At 33.7% G+C, this 18,595-nt stretch overlaps 1 protein-coding gene across 2 annotated transcripts in view; it reads right to left on the reverse strand.

The window, feature by feature from the left end:
• Window positions 1–355: 355 nt before the first annotated feature.
• Window positions 356–18,595, reverse strand: part of LOC119071163 (G protein-coupled receptor kinase 1) — a 52,220-nt gene continuing 33,980 nt past the window's right edge. For both annotated transcript variants that reach the window (XM_037175921.1, XM_037175920.1), the window contains exons 9-16: window positions 10,627–10,818; window positions 9,220–9,372; window positions 8,099–8,425; window positions 7,922–8,022; window positions 7,644–7,862; window positions 7,375–7,581; window positions 7,115–7,280; window positions 356–2,526 (exon numbers count right to left, since the gene is read on the reverse strand). In XM_037175921.1, the coding sequence (XP_037031816.1) occupies window positions 2,344–2,526; window positions 7,115–7,280; window positions 7,375–7,581; window positions 7,644–7,862; window positions 7,922–8,022; window positions 8,099–8,425; window positions 9,220–9,372; window positions 10,627–10,818 (1,548 nt within the window). In that variant the 3' untranslated portion in view covers window positions 356–2,343. The remainder of the gene's footprint in view (window positions 2,527–7,114; window positions 7,281–7,374; window positions 7,582–7,643; window positions 7,863–7,921; window positions 8,023–8,098; window positions 8,426–9,219; window positions 9,373–10,626; window positions 10,819–18,595) is intronic.

Below are 18,595 nucleotides of genomic sequence, written 5' to 3' on the forward strand. Positions count from 1 at the left end.
TAATCATCATGTGATCATCTGATATCGATATCGATGACAAAAATAATGACAAGCTCTGGGTAATTTGGTACTTTATAAAGAAATGGTATGTTAAAAAATTGAAGTACAAGATTTGAAATCAACCGACTAAAAACATTAAAAATACTTTGATCGATGGTAAGTAATAGACCCGATAATCATACTGGTCACATGCTTGCCATCGGTAACAGGTTAGTTAATCTGTTAGAAGTGTCGTCTCATTTTTATTACAAAATCTTTTACTTCATTGTTTTTGCTATATTAACCTGGAGATAATTTCGCTTATTCTTGTCGTTTCTATTGACTTTTCAGTAACAGGTCACATTGAAGTGTTTGGTTTTATGGCGATTCGATACAGAGACGATTGTACATTTTGCTTGTTTAGGTTACACGCACTAAAAACTGGTTCATTCGTGGTGTCTAAAGGAAAAAGAAAGGGAAGTTTACGTCTAACGTAGGAATGAGTGAGACGTGTGCTCAACGTTCAGCATTTATTTAAAGTGCAATCTTTTTCTGGTTAATTTATTTGTTTTTGTTTTTTCTATTAATTTATTCAATGTTCCTATTTTTGTTGATAATTTTATCGTTTTTCTTTATCCATCAATTTTTTTTTATGGGGGGTAAGAACTCGTCACACTGCTTATGCAAGATTTGTACGTGGAACAACACACTTAATGATTAACAGTGTTGTACACTGTTTGGTGATACATTTAATGGTTATCAGTAACTTGCAATGACTTTTATGATTCGTATGTGATTGAGAAATTAAACAAAAATAGGGAAACTTCGAAAAGAAGATAGAAACAACTAAGAAGTCCTTGCAATAGCTGATGGAAGGAGGATATCGAACAAAAAATTATCAATACATCGCAAGATTTTTGACATTTGGCGAGATAAATCGGTGTAACGCAGTCGGTTTTAGCCATCTAGGTTGCCTGCATATTTGTAAAAAGCGCTAAATTTTTGTTCTGATATTTTGAAAATGTAGGCAGCTTAGTAGCTGAGCTTACATAGTTAAAACACACCGCATATATCGATTTGTCTCTCCCCATTTGAAAAATCTCTAGAAATGTTGAACTCTCAGTTTTCGGACAATATCCTCCTTCTATCAGTTATTTAAGTTCTTTGATATATCTGTTGTTGGGAAATTAAAAAAAAAACGAAAGAATCATCTTGATTATTTGTAGCTATTCGTGATTTAAATGATTTTCACAGAATACACATTTTACAACCCTAGGGTCGTAAAGTGTTCCTTGTTTTGACATAACTCGGGATAAAAATGGAAAGTCACCTTTTTTATGTGTCATTATTGATCTCTGCTTCGACTCGGATCAATAATATTCCCACATACACGAGTAACACGAAGCATTTACATCGGCAATTTTCAATAGTTTCATGGAATTACTTTTTTATCAACATGAATTTGTACGAAAGTAGCGAATCATGGATACAGGTCAGCCGTTCGACGAGTTCAAACCTCTCGTATTTTTTTTTAAATATTTTTGTTTAAAAACCTAACGATGATTACTTATTTACATGTAAAAATAAATTAAATTAATTACCACAGTTACAATATTTTCATTTTTTTTATTTTATCTTTTGGCAAATATTTTCCATAAAATGTTCTTTTAGCTTTTCCATTTGTTTTTAACTTTGTTAGTCACACACGTACATTTAATTTAACATTTTTTTTGTTTGTTTATTTATGTTCTTTATTTATATCATTTCTTTTCATTTTTTTAATAAATAAAAGTATATATAAGGCCATATACGACGTACAAATAGTTTTTTTTATATCTTATATTTTTGGTTTGATTGTTTTCGTTCTTCTTTTTGTATGTCTCACTGAAAGATTTTAAACCAATTTTCCATTTTTATTTTAATTAAAACGAAAAATAAAATCACGACAACTGATCAATATGTTGAATTTTGTTGAAAATAAATAGTTTTGGATTACAAATTGATTACACAATACGAACACTTTGCAGCTGTAGACTGAAATCTCTTCATTTTCTCTTAATTCTTCAATTTTCTTTACCATTCCTAAAAACGCTCAGCATCGACTTCAGACAAATGTCATGCCCTGGGTTTTCTTCCTTTATTCATATAGGTTGTTGTATTCAACTATCTCTCTCTATCTTTCATTTTGCATCTAAACAAAAACGTGTATTAACGTTCATTCGGTCGGTGTCTACACAAAACAAGTAAAAACGAAACATGAAAAATGCTCACTGTTTAAGCATCTTTGCATTTAGATATTTTCGATAGTGGCTCCTTCAAACGACTCGGCTCGATGAAACAAGACCGAGATCGTAAAAGTAACCGCTAGTTGCTTCCATTCGTACTTTTCTGTTGAACACTGGCACCGGTGATGATGGTTGTTTTGATAGCTTCACGTTCGGTGCCGTATATTTTGCCCGCCTTACGGGCCATTGAGCCCAACAGTTCTTGGGATAGTTTGTGTGCTGATCGGAGCGATAGAGCCCATTCTTTTAAACCTATTTCGTCCTGGAATGCGTTAGAAACAGAAGGAAATTAATTTTTAGAAAGCATTTTTAGATTGAACTGGTTTTAACTTAGAAAATAATAAGCGCCTTAAAAATGAGACAATTTATAAGGATATTAACAAAATAATAAAGAGGGATTCTTCTGAAAAACATAAGACCGAAGTCGGGTGCATTTCATATTAGAATTTTGTATTAGACCCCAGAACTCTAAAAAACTTTCAAAAAAATTCTTCGAAGCTTGTGTGGCTGGTAAGAGGTCATCAAAAACCGAAAACTCGCACCTTTCTTACAGAAATTTGTCGTGGGGTGTCATTAGAAAGGTAATTGCATATCCTTTCAGGGAAAGTAGAGCTTACGGAAGTTTGGTTGCATCTGAGATTCAATATAAACACTTAAACATTTCAACTTCTCATAATTCGTCGTAGATGCTTCCAAACCCCAATAAGACCCTATTTGCCCTGAAAGTACATGCACCTGTACATATCTCAGTGTGGTTGAATTTTAAACCCAATAAGACCCTATTTTCCCCGGAAGTAAATGCAATGACCTTTCTAATGACACCCCACACGACCCTGTACGGCTCGTGTAAATGAAGAAATTTTTGTAAGCAAAGTGCAAGTTTTCAGTTTTTGATGACCACACAAGCTACGAAGAATTTTTTTGGTAGTGGTTTTGGGTTCTGGAATTGAATACTTTACTGGGCAATTCCAAAAAAAGGCGCCCGATTTCGGTTTTCTGTTTTTCAGAAGAATCCCTCAAATACGTTGTTGTAAGTTCGACAATTGGCTAGTTGGCTATCCTTTTTAGAAATGACAATTGTATCGCAAAAAAATCATTAAATCTGTTACTTCATTTGTGTTAAGTATTTCATAGTGTTTCAGACACAACATATCATTTCAATATTTCACGTGTTACGGCATGTTTCATTTTCATTTACATCGCCTAATCACGTAAAGCATTGTACTTACGAGGTTCCAAGTTGTTATTTGACAAGTGACACCCCACTCATCAAATACACAAACACAACTTGGAACCTCGGAAGTAATATACTATAATGACTAGCTGCTTCGATAACGTTATACACACTACATCGATTCAAGAAAGTTAAAATTTTTAGATACAAAGTTTAGTGTGGACACGAACAAACTGAGCGCCAATAGACATTACGGTCCCAACTCATTTAACGCTATGTTTTAGATAAAGTTTTCAATACAAAGGATGTTTTCAAAGATTTAACTGTAAAAGGAGTTTGTAGCAGGCGTATATATCTAGCAGAGCTGAGCAATGATGAAGCAAAATTTTTCAATTGCCACAAAATATACAGGAAAATCACGAAATGTCCCTGTTTGTTTTAAGTCGTATTGTATGGTGTTTGGTGTATATGCGTAGAGCATTGGACGTTTTAATTATATATCAAAGAGAGGTAATTGGTCAGAATGGTGTACGAAACAATAAACTCGTTCATTTCTATTCGTCACCTTGGAAAATGTTACTGTAGGTACGTCGTCAAGAAATTGTCATCAGCGTCGTCATGAAACCCATAAAAAAGGTTAGCACGTTTTCAATAATATTTTATGAAACATATGCACCGTAATGTAATGCTACAACAAAGAATGTGAGAAATAATGGCAAGTATATTGTAACATACTCGTTCTGTCGCTTTGAACCATGTATGTTCATAACAGTTCGTTTTAGCAGTAAAAGAAAGAAAGAAGCAAATTGCAACTATAGAACCAACTCGATGGTATAAGTACATCGGTGCGTTTTTTTTCACTTTGGTATTATATATGGCTTGGCTGCCTTACATAACATTCTTTTAGGAAAAATGTATAAGAAATGATGGCAAAAATATGTACAACACGAACTTTACTATGAAAACTTTGTCTTTTCTTATTTTTCTTTCATTGCATTCATGTTAAACGGCATTTTTAGTTCATCTCAAATTACTCTACTACCCATAACTCTGCGGCATAACAAGCTCTTTCAGCTTTAATATTATAACATGTAATGTATGCAGGACTCTAATGCACAGATTTATATGGGAGAAGGGAGGTGTACGGAGAATTGTTACGTTTTGTTCTTCTTCTTATATATGTGTCCCCATCACATTTTGTAACACCATAATAAAACGTATACGTACTTCTGGAATGACACGGCCTTGCAAATGAAAATGTTTGTACAATGTAGCCTAGGAAGAACGGTTACGAAACGAAACCTTTAGAGCGTGGTTCGTAACAGTCACTTGGCAAATCAAAATAGAGAAAATTACATAGCTTTGATTTTATTGAAAATACTATGCGTTGAAAAGGAATTGATTCGATTAAATTGCAACTGTTGTTCGTGTCATAGTAATGCGTACATTATAGAACATGCCACAAGCGAATAAATAATTGGTAACACTTAATGCATTTATCCTCCGAATGCATTTGGTGCAATATTTATGGCTGGTTTGCTCAACACATACTTTTGAAATCTGAACAAGGTTTTATTTCTTCGAGACATGACAAAAATAACGAAAATTAAAGTAAGTAAATAAAAAATGTAATTTGATGATGTCGTTATGTCGAAGATAACAATGTTTCCGAAGAAAAATTTCACATTCCATCGTCGTCTTTATGTTCAAACCATTCTCTTCAAAGTCGAAATTTCATACAAGATTTTCAAATTACAAACGAGAGATAATTCTGATAAAATATGTGCATTTCTGTTCAAAAATTCACGAATAAAAACCTTGCGCTACATCGATTGTCAATTTATTTGGATCATGGCAATTCATTCGTAATATTGGGAAATTAAAATTTCAATTTCGTTTCGATGGATAAATTAAAGACAGAAATTAGTTTATCAATAGAAACTTGATGTCCTAATTTTCGTAATCTCAGCGAAGAGGATAGAAATCGGGGCTGCTGAAACAATTGTTACAACGACATCTTATTTCATCCGAATATTATTATATTGGGAATTAAGAGTCTCACCTATAGAGACATGATAAACTAGTGCGAAGTCTCATATATGGTACTTTTATCCACAGAAATCAATCGTGAATTTCTTCCTTCAATTTCGAATTTTATTTTAAAAGGAGTGTTTCATAAAACATTTCGATTTCCTTTATCTATCGACTATGAATCATGTGTTGGCGACGATGAGAACAAAATTTATAGTTGAGTTCTAGCTAATGTTCTTTTATATACCGAAATACATGTGAAAGCAAGTAAAGTACAAGATGTTGCATCAACCACAAAAACTTAATTAGCAATAGAAGTAATAGATTCAATGACTTATATCTTGACACATGTGTCGTTTATTTACGGTTAATAGTACATTACTGCTATAAGGCAGTATATAAGAGACGTGTACGTATACGAGCGCTTGCGCGAGTATTAGTACGAGTCTCTTATATACAGCCTTATACCAGTGAGGTATTTTATCGCAGTAGGCAAACATCTCTTTTTCTAGTGATATAATGTTGCTTGCTAAACCCTTAGCACTCTAGGGTAAATTTGTTTACTCTTATGTACGTCGTATATATAGCGCACAATACACACACACCGTATGCGATAAAAATAATTTCTCATTCCGAAGACTCGATATGTGTGAACCCTTCATACTCTAAAGTCAATACCACCCAAGCTACAATACCACAGTGAGGCTACATTACTAAAAAAATTATCACGCGCATAACTAGCAACAGCTGGTCTTGCAACAGCTGCACGCAAAAAAAAGAAGCAAACATTGTACTTCTGATACGTACTTTGTGCGTCTAAAACGCAGAATTTTACGTGTAAAATGTATTTTGCTTCATCAACGACGATAAGACCAATTGTTCATTTATCCGCAAATTGTTCACTTTCGACGTAAAATTCTTCGTTTTAGACGTACAAAATACGTGTCAGAAGTAAAATATTGGTTTCACACGTACAATGCCGGAAATGCACATCGAAAATGTCACTTTTTTGTTGCATTTGTGTTGATCGAGATGTTCTCCATCTCCATGAGCATTAGACTAATGTGACTAACTGATAAATGCACATCCGCTAAACTAAAGTGCAAGTTTCGGCGCAACTATTTTAATGAGACTTGAGTCCAATTATTATTGATGCTCCAAATAGGAGTGGAGTGGATCGTCATTAGAATTCAGAAAACTTTTCAGAATTGAAGAGAGTGAAAAAAATATTCGCTTTTCATTGAATCAGCACACTGCACATTAATAATAACGAATTCAATATTCATCCCCGAAAACATATTGACCTCAATTGAAGCAAAAATTTATTTTATCAATGTGTAATAATGTATTAAATGGGATTATATTACATTGTGACTGGAAATCTTAATTTTTGGGTCACTTGGTATGTGTGTATGCAGCATACAATCTACGACGGAGTAAAAAAGCTTCGCTGTGTACGTATATTACAGAGATAAAAGTTGAAGCTTATATTCCACTGATACACTTATCGAATATACCTATTATATGTTATGGGTAGACGAGCTTCATGAAGAAAAAGGATATACCAGCCAATTTACTCAAATCTTCAGAGCATTTGGAATTGTTTTTTTTTTTCGTTCGTTCGTTCAATCGTTTTAATACATACCTGATTTGTAAGAATGATACTGTTGCCCGCTCGAAGACTTTCTCGGAACTTTATTTGAATACATTGTTCGTTCTTGAATTGTGTAAATTCAGCCGGAACTTCCTCTATTTGGTCCATGAAAATCAGTTCTGGTTTGGCATTACTGCTCTCTGTATGTAGTTCTAACCTGTAAAATGGTGAGCAAATTGGAAAAAAAATTATTTCAAGTCTTTCAAGCTGAGACCAATCCAAGTCAATTTATTGTTGCGAGCTTCACATACCTATTTGGATAAAGTTTAGCGTAACGTGTTTGCCAAACTGATGCGAATGAACCACCTAGCTTTTTAATGTATCCATGTAATATACAATCGGAGTCTTTTTCGTCAGCGTCGAAACGTTGCTTTTGTTTCGATTTTCTTTTTTGTTCAGATTTGTCAGCCTCTAAATTCACAGTTTCAAAAACAGTTTCTGCTACTTCCTGTTGCCATCTAAATTCGAATCAAACGGATATTAGTGTTGTCGAGGACTTTAGTCACATTATATCATTTACCTTTCCGAAATTGTCAATGGGAAAAATCTATACATATCTACATCAGCGTCAGTTAGCTTAATACCTTTGGTGTCTTCTTCGTCAAATGAACCTATATCGAATGCATCAGCAGCATTAACTTCACCTCGCGGTGGTATTAGAGGTGGTGTGTACTTTTGAATGTACACCTGATGCCAATCGATACCAGCAAAGAAGCTGTGTTCTTTAATCTCTTCCGCTCTGTAAATAATTTTTTTCAATTATATTACCGTTCCCGATCATTTACGTGCAAATCCTACCCTCGTCCTTTGCAACCCAATCGTTTATCCACATCTCGAACTAAAAGTCCTTCGAGCAAACACTTCAACTCCTTGCTAAACGAATCTGGAAGCTCAACATTCTGCAGTGAATAAAAAGAGAGCAAAAATCTGTTAGTTCTATATCAAATACATTAAGTGTTTGTCCTATCCATTTACCATTGTCAACGTCATGCGATCGATTTCGTGTTTATCTTTGGTTTTGTGCTGTCGGAACGGTGAATGACCTTTTAACAATTTGTATAACATACAGCCAAAACTAAACCAATCGGCACTTGAATCGTACGGCGTTCCCTTGGACAACACCTCGGGCGCCATATAACCGTGCGTGCCAACAGACGCGTGCGGTTTCTTTTTAGAATAATCACATGCTAAACCGAGATCGGATATTCGTACGTGTCCATTTTCGTCTAGCAATATATTGGCTGGCTTCAGATCTCGATAGACAATGTATCGACGATGCATATGATCCAATCCTAATATTACCTACGAGCAACAGAGAGAGAGAGAGATAGAGAAATGATAAATTGTAAGTTTGGTTTCATGCAATAAATTCGTTAAATCGTATTTCGGATTAGCCTTCGGTTGAAGAATTTTTGCTATTAAAATGACAATAATCCTATAGCGCCAGATGATAAATACTTTGTGGAATCTTCATTGAAAGTGATGCTAAACCAAAGAACATAATACTCTCAAATCGTCTTAAATTTCATTAAACCAGAGAGTGAGAAAAAAAGCGAGAAACCTTGATTTAAATGCATTTTGCCTTGCAGGGGGATCATCTCGCACAAAGTTCATAACGCCATCATGTACGTGTGCATCTCGTTGTTAAATTTAATTAATTTATTTATTTCAACGATAGAGTGACAGTTTTAACTTTGTAATATGTATGGTAACGTAAATAAGTGTCCCATTCAGTCCAATGCTAGTAAATATATAATCAAATTAAATTAAATTGTTCTGTAGGTTTGCACACTGCACCTGCGTTGAAAATTTCCTTCTTGCACTACTTGCAAGACAAGGGTTTATTTTATTTAAAATTGAAACTTTAAACTAATGGCGAAATAACTTTGCAAGTTGCAAAACGACCCATATAATATGATACTTATGATGTGCATTGCATTCTCTACTATACGTACCGTACACAACAATACAGTCTAACGGTACAAATGGTTTTTCCCCTATATTTAATGCATTTCCACCTCATATATTATATATATGTATACGTATCAATGGCATCATCTGATAAGGTAATGTTACATAACTAAATTAACACTTACTTCTGCAGCGTAGAATTTCATCTCGGCTTCATTAAATACACCATGTTGTGATAAATGATAATGCAAATCGCCACCATTCATCAAATCGAGTATGAAACATAGTTTGTCGGGTGTATGAAATGCATACGTCATACATACTATAAACGGACCAGTCTGGAAAGATAGATGAATGAAGGAAATAAATTTTAGATGGGATTCGCTGTATCAACGGTGAAATATTTAAATATGCCAGTCTGAGAAAAAGGTAGAGCGGCAATAAAGACATCAACGGAATTTCGCTTTTTCTTCGATTTGATTGTCTAATTTGATGGATGGATTAAGTTGAATTTAATGATGACTCACGTATACGAACAAGTCGAACGTAAAATTAATTTTTAATTCGACTTAAATTCGATAATTGTTTGAGTAAATCTCGATTTCGAGTTGGCGTGTTTTACTTTCTATATAATGTGAGCGCTTGTTTATAGCCCGGTATCCACGAACATACGTGCATTGACGATTAATTGAATATGGTTGTTAAAACGAAAGCAGCAAACTAATGATATAATATGAATTTCTTATAAAAACGGTTGCCGCCAACGATCATTATTTACTGAATAAAATCGTTTTTCGTCCCGAAATCTCTTTGTTAACATTGAATGTACAACGGATCGACCAACATGCATAATCTCTGTGGAACAAAATGTTCGTCTCGTATAACCATTCGAAAATGGCAAGCGTATTGTGATATTAATATTAAATCTGTTGTTCTTGTTTACCGATTAAATTATGGCCTCGTGTTTGATAGAAAATCCATTCGTTAGTTGTATTAGCATGTATTTTGCTATAGACATTACTAGTTGAAGCTCATCACTTCAGTTGTCGTTGTTGTCGACAACAGATGACTACCCGCTATTCTAAAAGGAAATCCGTGTAACTAATTAATGTGCATTATGCTTTAGGTTGTGCATTATGTGGCCGGATTCCAAGAAAAACACTAAAGTTCCACTCATAACATCCATTAATAACTCTGCACAAAGGCCATTACAACATGGTCGGTATATATAATAAATTTGCGGGTGGATTTGAGGATTTGTTATTGTGGAACATTAATTCTGCTACATTGTTTCATAGTCCTAAAAAATTGTACAGGACAGCAGTGATTACGAAACGATTGCGGATTTTCTACACAACATTTTTATCTGTTATCTTCGTTATACTGGCTCACTTGTTTTGCAAATTTAAAATTTGAAGCACAACGTACACAAAGCCAATTTTATTTTAGGTACAATCATAAAAGCAAACATTCTGATCTCGTCCAAACATCAGCTAAATACCTCGAGATTACGTTTCCACAGCACATAATATTACGTTTTCTTAACTGTCGTTTCATCTTATCAGAAATTTCATTAAATTTTGAAAACTTACTCCAGTGCTAACTAATGAGAGCATTGTCCTTTCGTTGAGTGCCAAAGTTTCGCCTTGTTTCATTTTGATACGTTTCTTATCCAAGCACTTCATCGCGTACATTTTGCCTGTGTCTGCTTTTCGACAACCATATACTTCGCCAAAACCACCACGACCGATAATGCGATGAACACTGAAGTCGTTCATAGTCAACTGTAAATAAAAAAATGGAATATTTGGAAAACAACATCATTTCTATGCTTCGTTAAACTTTATGTATTTTGTTGGTTCAATTTTTGTTGTTTAAATAAAATTGAAACTAATATCGACCACCCACTGCTGTAATTGCAAAAGTTTTTGTTTTAAAAACTAATATAGAATGTCATTGAGAGCGTAACATATTTTCGTAATTATCGATGATTTAGTCACATAAAACTATTTTGCGTTAATCGTTTTACAAAAAAAAAAAAGTTATTTAATAATCGTTGGAATTGAAAACATTTGGAACGGAGTGAGTTCCTGGAAATACTCGAACGCTAACAACGAATATAATAATAATTTGATTCACTCCCGTGAGCCTGTGAGCGACATACAGAAATTGTAAATCCGACTATTAAAATGTGTTCATGAAATGTTAATTTGACATTAAGCTTTACACAGTACACACATATAGCATTAGAACTCTATTTCTCTTTCACGTTAAGATGAATTAACTTAACAGTCCATCATACATCTTATACACTCAACGTTCTTTTTGACAATTCTTCGATCCGATTTTCACCTGCATTGTCTCTAGGGCTCAGAACAGATTGTTCTGACCTGATCTGAAATCTGAAAATGACGAATCTGAACTTTTCAGATCAGATCAAGCTTGAATATAATCTGATCAGATCTAAAAAATTCAGATTGATCTGATTCAATGCTGATGTTCGTTCCAGGGAAGACCTGACATGTTTAACAAAATGTGAAAGAGGTAGGCCTATACCAAAAAAAGATGTTTTTTGTTGACAGTTTCTTCACTTGTCAACAATTTTCCTATAGATGTAGCTGAATATGGCGCTTTTATAGTTTTCAGTATAAAACTTCAAGAAACGACCGTGTTAAGCTATGAAAATAAAAATGTCGCTTTTGTAGTTCTCAGTATAATTTAGTACTGCGTGCCCTGCTATTGTAATAATTGCAAATTGTAGTTCATTTTATGTATTATTGATTCGTAGACAAGACATTAAATTCGTTTTATGCAATTGAGTGATGATATTTGCAATTTACGCAGCTGTGTGCAATGTTATATGAACGTAATTTATCGCACTAGTGCGATAATGGATTTGCAAGGGACTTTAAAAGCAACGTGTTTCTGACGTCGATGTTTATTCGATTTAATTGTTGTGTGCAACACGAATCGTATGAAGGACGGTATATTATCGCACACGACGTCTTGTATAAAAATAAGTATTAAACAATTGTGTATCCCAAAGAGTCGACAATATTTTCTATAACTCTTTCAGTAATGTTTCAAGTGAATATGTAAACAGAACCTACCGCTTCAACAGATTTCAGATCAGATTCAGATTGATCTGTTCAAGATTTTCAGATTCCAGATCAGAATCAGATCAGATTAAAATTTTCAGATCAGATTAAGATCTGAAAAATTTCAGTTCAGTCTGAAGAAAAAATCAGATTGATCTGATCTGTTCCGAGCTCTAATTGTCTCATATTCCTTAAATCATCCAAAAGAATAAAAACTTCTCAATAGACCGTGTGAAGTATAAATAATTTATTTTTGATTGATGTAGATTATTATTCTGTAATTTGAATAAGACTAAAAGGATATCTGGATATCCATTCTAATTCATTCTAATTGGATTCTTTCTAATATTCTAATAAGTGGGATGGCATCGGGATGGCAACAATATTTTTCAATAATTTCTAGAAAAAAAGTTAAATATTTTTTTCAATGGTTTTCAAGGTTATTGAAATATGAAACTTTTTTCTCAAAATTGCACACGGTCTATTAAGGTAAATCAAATTTAAATGATGAATAAACATTGTGCATTTAATAATGCTGGCTAGGTAAGACTATACTTGTTTTCAAATCACAATACACATAAAATCCTCAGAATCGATCATTTCATAGATGTGTAGCGTTTTCTCTGGTGCTAAATCTATTTTAGACGTATTCAAAGTCACTATTGAACTCGTCCTTCTTTTGTGGTCCTCTAAGCAGAGCCTATTTTTGGTAGACAAATTTTCCAAAATCTGCTAAAAGACTAAATGGTACTTTCTGGCCATTTGGCAGTTCATTTTTCGCAATTCGAGGCTTTATTTCCAAAACCAGAATGACCCATTCTGTCGTGACCATTTAACATTCATTTGAAATCTTGAGTTGTACACACAATAATTTTGGTGAATTTAGACAAATTTCGGAAAATTTTGGTAAGTTGGTAAGAGAAAGGCTGTCGAAATTTGATGCTCCAAATTATCATTTCAGTAAATTTCGAACATAACATAACATCGACAAATTGTGAATGGTAAATTATCTTAATTTGGTATGATTTGAAATTGGAACGCCTTAAGCGGCAATGTTAATTCAAATGAACATAAAATTTTCATTTGGAACCTGCAATTATTTTACCGTTCGAATTTCATATTGAGGCGTTACATTTCAATATTCTTCCTTATTTGCAAGGAGTCTTTGGTGAAAAAGGTTGAAAATCGCTTATCGTTCCGAAACTAAATTATTTACTCGTAAGTTATCTTAATTTGGAATGGTTTTAAGTTGGAACGCCATACGCGGCAATGTTAATTGTTCTAAATTCAAATTGACGAAAAATTTTGATTTGGAACTTTCCATTATTTTTCCGTTCAAATTTTATATTGTCATGTTGAGGCGTTACACTTCAATATTCGTCCTTATTTGCAAGGAGTCTTTGGTGAGTAAGGTTCAAAATTGCCTATCTTTCCAAATCTATAGATAATTTACTCGTAAATTATCTTAATTTGGAATGATTTTAAGTTGTATTATATCGAATAGAATTCGTATAGAAAATGCTTTCCATTTTTCTGTAATTTTGTTTAATGATAGTCGTAAATGTTTTTTTCTTATTAAATAATAAATTTCAAAGTGTAATTTAAGTGTTACTACTGAATGTCGGGTTCAACTGAAAATTAAAAGTAAAAAAAAGTTTGAATCGAAAGTGTAGATGACAGACTAGATAGTTCTGTCTAACACCTCCGTGAATTAACAATACAAAAATGAAGCTCGATACAAAATTAAGTAAATTTATTCTATTCATTTTTCATAAATTTGGTTTGTGGCAAAAATTTAAATCACTGCCATCAATCATATTGTTCCAGTTTTACTCATATGCCATTCATTTCACATTTTCCCTAATGTTTCTTCTATTCATGATAATAAATTTTTTAACCATCGATTCCATTAATAATGCGACAGATGCTTTATTTCCGACACTAACGGTTGTTGCATATTGCTTTAAGTTAGTTAATTTCAAGCTCAATGCTGGTGATATGCAAAGGATCTTTGAAGACTCAATGAAATTCCAATTTAAAAATGACGACGAAATTCGAGTGACAAATGAAAAACTACGAGCTTTGTATAAAGTCGTCGTGTGTTTTATGACCATAGCGCATTTATCAATTATTTTGACCTTTTTCCGCGCGCTATTAGCGAACGAACCGCCTGAGCTGCCACTACCCTGTTGGTATCCAATAGATTGGCAACATGTGAATCTTTATTATTGGATCGCCTACGCATACCAAATGTTCGGAGCATTTCTCATTTTAAATGTAAATGCAACGATGGACGTTTTTCTGGTCTTTATGATGTCTATCCTATGTAAGCATTTGGAAATATTAGGCGACCGACTAACTGGTATAGTATTAGAAACTAATACAAAATCGGGCAGCCCTTACCTATTAGGAAAAGTAAAAATGAACAGAGAACTAATTGGCTGCATCAAAGTTCATCAACATATGATCAGGTAAAATAATAGAAATTGTTAACCAACAAGATTTTACTAAATAGAACAGAAATGTAGGATAATCCGAGATGTTGAAAGATGCTTCTCCTTTGGAACATTTTTCCAAATTTCATTAAGTGGAGTCGTAATTTGCAGCGCTGTTTATCAGTTATCAATGGTGAGTCTATCTGCATCTACAATTTTTGCGTTCCACGCACGCTACTGGTAGTGAGAAAATCGTATAAACGAAAAAGCTGTGTGATTGTATGACTAGATTATAGTCATACAATCACACAGCTTGTACCACCACAGGCTCTGACGGTAAACAAACTTAAGACACAAATAGGTATTTAATAACCTCTAGATTTACTAACAAACATTTTTATTAAATTTCAGCTTTCTCCAGTCACTGAATCCGTTCGTTATGTCTACTGCCTGGCTTTCTTTATAACCGCAATTCTGCAAATATTTATGATCACCTACTTTGCAGAAACCATTCTTACCGCAAGTGATTCATTAACAAATCAAGCATATTCGACCTTATGGTATGAGGCATCAGAAGGATTTCGCAAAAGTTTGCTTATTTTAATGGTGCAACTTCACCGGGAAAACAAACTAATTGCAGGGAAAATATTTCCCATAAATTTGGATTTATTTACCACAGTAATAATTTCACAGAAGTAAATAGAATGAAGTTGAAGTAAATATTGAACTTTTGGATTAATTTCAGATCATGAAATTTTCGTATCAACTATTTGCAGTGCTTAAGTAGTGAGAAAAGTAGTTGGCAAAGTTCTGCCTTTGGTTGGACATAGACACGTTTCTACATTAAGATTTAAGATGTTAGAGTGAAACTGATTTTTTAAATTATCTTTATCCATTTTGAAATTGATCTATTCAAAATTTTGATGTGAAGGTTTTCCACAATGGTTATTGGTTACGATATTATTTTATGTCTATGTGCCTCTCTGTACATTAACTTAGAGAGAGATTACGATTCGTCGTAAGTTGACGTAATTTAAACTTATAACTTCCGAATTATACATCGACTCATAATAATACAAATCAAAATCGTAATCTCTTACATGAAATGGCTATTGTTCCATGAGTAATATCACTACAGAAATTGTAAAATAAATTAAAGAAATTTCATCACTTGTAGTATGTGTCACATCGGAAGAAAATCGTTAAAATGATACAGATTGTAATTCAAAAACATATGTTTGTACTCGGTGACAGTAGTGCTAATAGATCTCCGCAAAAATTAAATATTTTAATATTAGACAAAATTGCTTTGGCTCTAAGCACGGTTGGTTTGAAACGAGATTAAACAGGGACCGCCGACCACCAACAATTTTTTTTTTCACATTTAAAATGAGTGATGGACAAGAACTTCACACAGTAAAAAATCAGCCCGAACACCTGGGCCGTTTCTGAAAACCAGTGGATGTAACTGCAGCCAGTAGTCAGGGACAGCCTGAGCATATATTTTGATGTGGATCGGTAGAGGGAGAAATTCTAAGATATACTGTGAAAAAATTATTGCTTTTGGTCATTTCCTCTCTGAGCACTAACTGTTGAAAGTCAAAATTTCCCCATTTTCGTAGAGTGATGTATCCTTGACAAAGTGACCGAGTCAGCCAGTTAAGAATGATTCTAGACGCGGTTAACGAGCTCTTTCGAATGGCAACAAAAAAATTTTGAAAGTGGTCTGTTGTGTTCCATTTTCAGAGAAGTTACTTTTTCCGCTAACCTCGGTGAAACTCGGCCACTTTTGTACCTTTCTGGTACCCTTTTTTCAAACTTATTTGTCGCTAATATTGTAGGCTGACGACTCATCTTTAAAACGATACCAAACATGCCATATTTGATTCACAACAAGTACTGTTGATTATTCCGTTTTTCAATCGAAGTCACTCTACTCGAAAATCTGGAGCCCTCGAAAACGAAATTATTAAATTTCATGATTTTTTTGAAAAAAAAGTAAACTTTAATGACTTTCTGAGTCAGTAGTATGAATACATAAGTAAAAGACACTCATTTGTAAAATCAACTTGAAATTTAATTATTTCGTTTTTGAGGGCTCCAGATTTTCGAGTAGAGTGACATCGATTGAAAAACGGAATAATCAACAGTACTTGTTGTGAATCAAATATGGCATGTTTGGTATCGTTTTAAAGATTAGTCGTCAGCCTACAATATTAGCGACAAATTAGTTTGAAAAAAGGGTACCAGAAAGCTAGAAAACTGAATCATCAACAGTACATGTCATCAGGGGCTATTTAGTTGAATTAATTCGCCGAAATTCGCCAAAATTCGCCAAAATTCGCCAAAATTCGTCGAAATTCGCCGAAATTCTCCCAAATTAAAAAATTCAAATTTTGATAATTTTCTTCCAAATTTATGTTTGTTGAAATATTTTGCTAGTTTTGTGATATAGCATAACAAAAATATGCAAGAATCTACCAAATTCACAAATATATGTAAAATTCACAAAATTAGGACATTTTTCATCGTTTGGCCAAAAAAAACCATCATGGCTTCCCGGTTAAAAATAGATTTTTAGAATGTCTTGGGAAAAAATATGTAACTTAGTTCTACAATTCTTTGAAATTTCTTAAAATCATGTATAAATTCACAAAAAATCGCCAAAATTCGTCGAAAATCGCCAAAATTCGTCGAAATTCGCCAAAATTCGTCAAATTCTCCAAATTCGCCAAATTCGCCAAAATTCGCTAAAAATTCAACTAAATAGCCCCTGCATGTCATGGATCAAGTATGGCATGTTTAGTATCGTTGAAAAACTTATTCTTCAGGTTGCAATATTAGCGACAAATTAGTTTGAAATAAGGGTACCAGAAAGGTACAGATGTGGACAAATTTCACCGAGGGTAGCGGAAAAGTTACCTTCTCTGAAAATGGAACATAAAGGACCACTTTCAAAATTTTTTTGTTGCTATTCGAAAGAGCTCGTTAACCGCGTCTAGAATCATTGTTAACTGGCTGACTCGGTCACTTTGTCAAGGATGTATCACTCTTCTAAAATGGAGAAATTTTGAGTTTGCTCAGAGAGCAAATGACCAAAAGCAATAATTTTTGCACAGTATATCTTAAAATTTCTCCCTCTACCGATTCACATCAAAATATGTGCTCAGGCTGTCCCTGACTGCTGGCTGCAGTCACATCCACTGGTTCTCAGAAACGGCTCAGGAGTTCGGGCTGATTTTTTACTGTGTGAAGTTCTTGTCCATCACTCAATTTAAATGTGAAAAAAAAATATTGGTGGTCGGCGGTCCCTATTTAATCTCGTTTCAAACCAACCGTGTAAGGGCTCCATTCCTAACTTTTTTCTTTAAATACATAATGCATTGCAGCCGAAAATTGTAGCAATGCGTCACGATACCCGCCTACCGAATAGAAAGCGAAACTGCTCGGGAAAGTCATGGTACAGGGCACAGAAAAGATCATCTTCAAGATACGGTACTTTCACACGTAACCTCACGTAAATTTCGTTAAATGTTTCGTTCATTCATTCATTTGTATGATATTTGTTTAACGTGGATAGCATTTCTTATCGTGGAAGCCACAAAGTCGTGGTACAGCGTTTTTCGGAGTAGTTTCTCCCTTGCAGCCTTCTGTAACTAATGTTTGTCCTATTGTTTAGGTTAAGGTACAATTTACACCAATTTTTTCGGCACAGTTTTTTCTGCAAAGTTTTACTAAGGCTCAATACGCTTTATAAATACATTTCCCTTTGAAATTCATTGCAACTTTTTTGGGCGTGTCTAATGATGACTACATCCCACATCTTCTAACAAAACGTTAGAAAAATTAGAAAAACAGATAATTTACAAATTTTTTCTGTGAGCAAAAGCTATTGAGAATTATTGTCATGTTGAGCTTTTTAAACTAATGTTAAAGTTTAATTTGTTTCGACTCTAATACTTAGTTGAGACTACTTTACGATGACACTAGTGATGAAATTAAATGGGAATATTGCGTTGATAAATAAT

This window comes from Bradysia coprophila (assembly GCF_014529535.1).
Source record: "Bradysia coprophila strain Holo2 chromosome IV unlocalized genomic scaffold, BU_Bcop_v1 contig_144, whole genome shotgun sequence".
NCBI lineage: Eukaryota > Metazoa > Arthropoda > Insecta > Diptera > Sciaridae > Bradysia > Bradysia coprophila.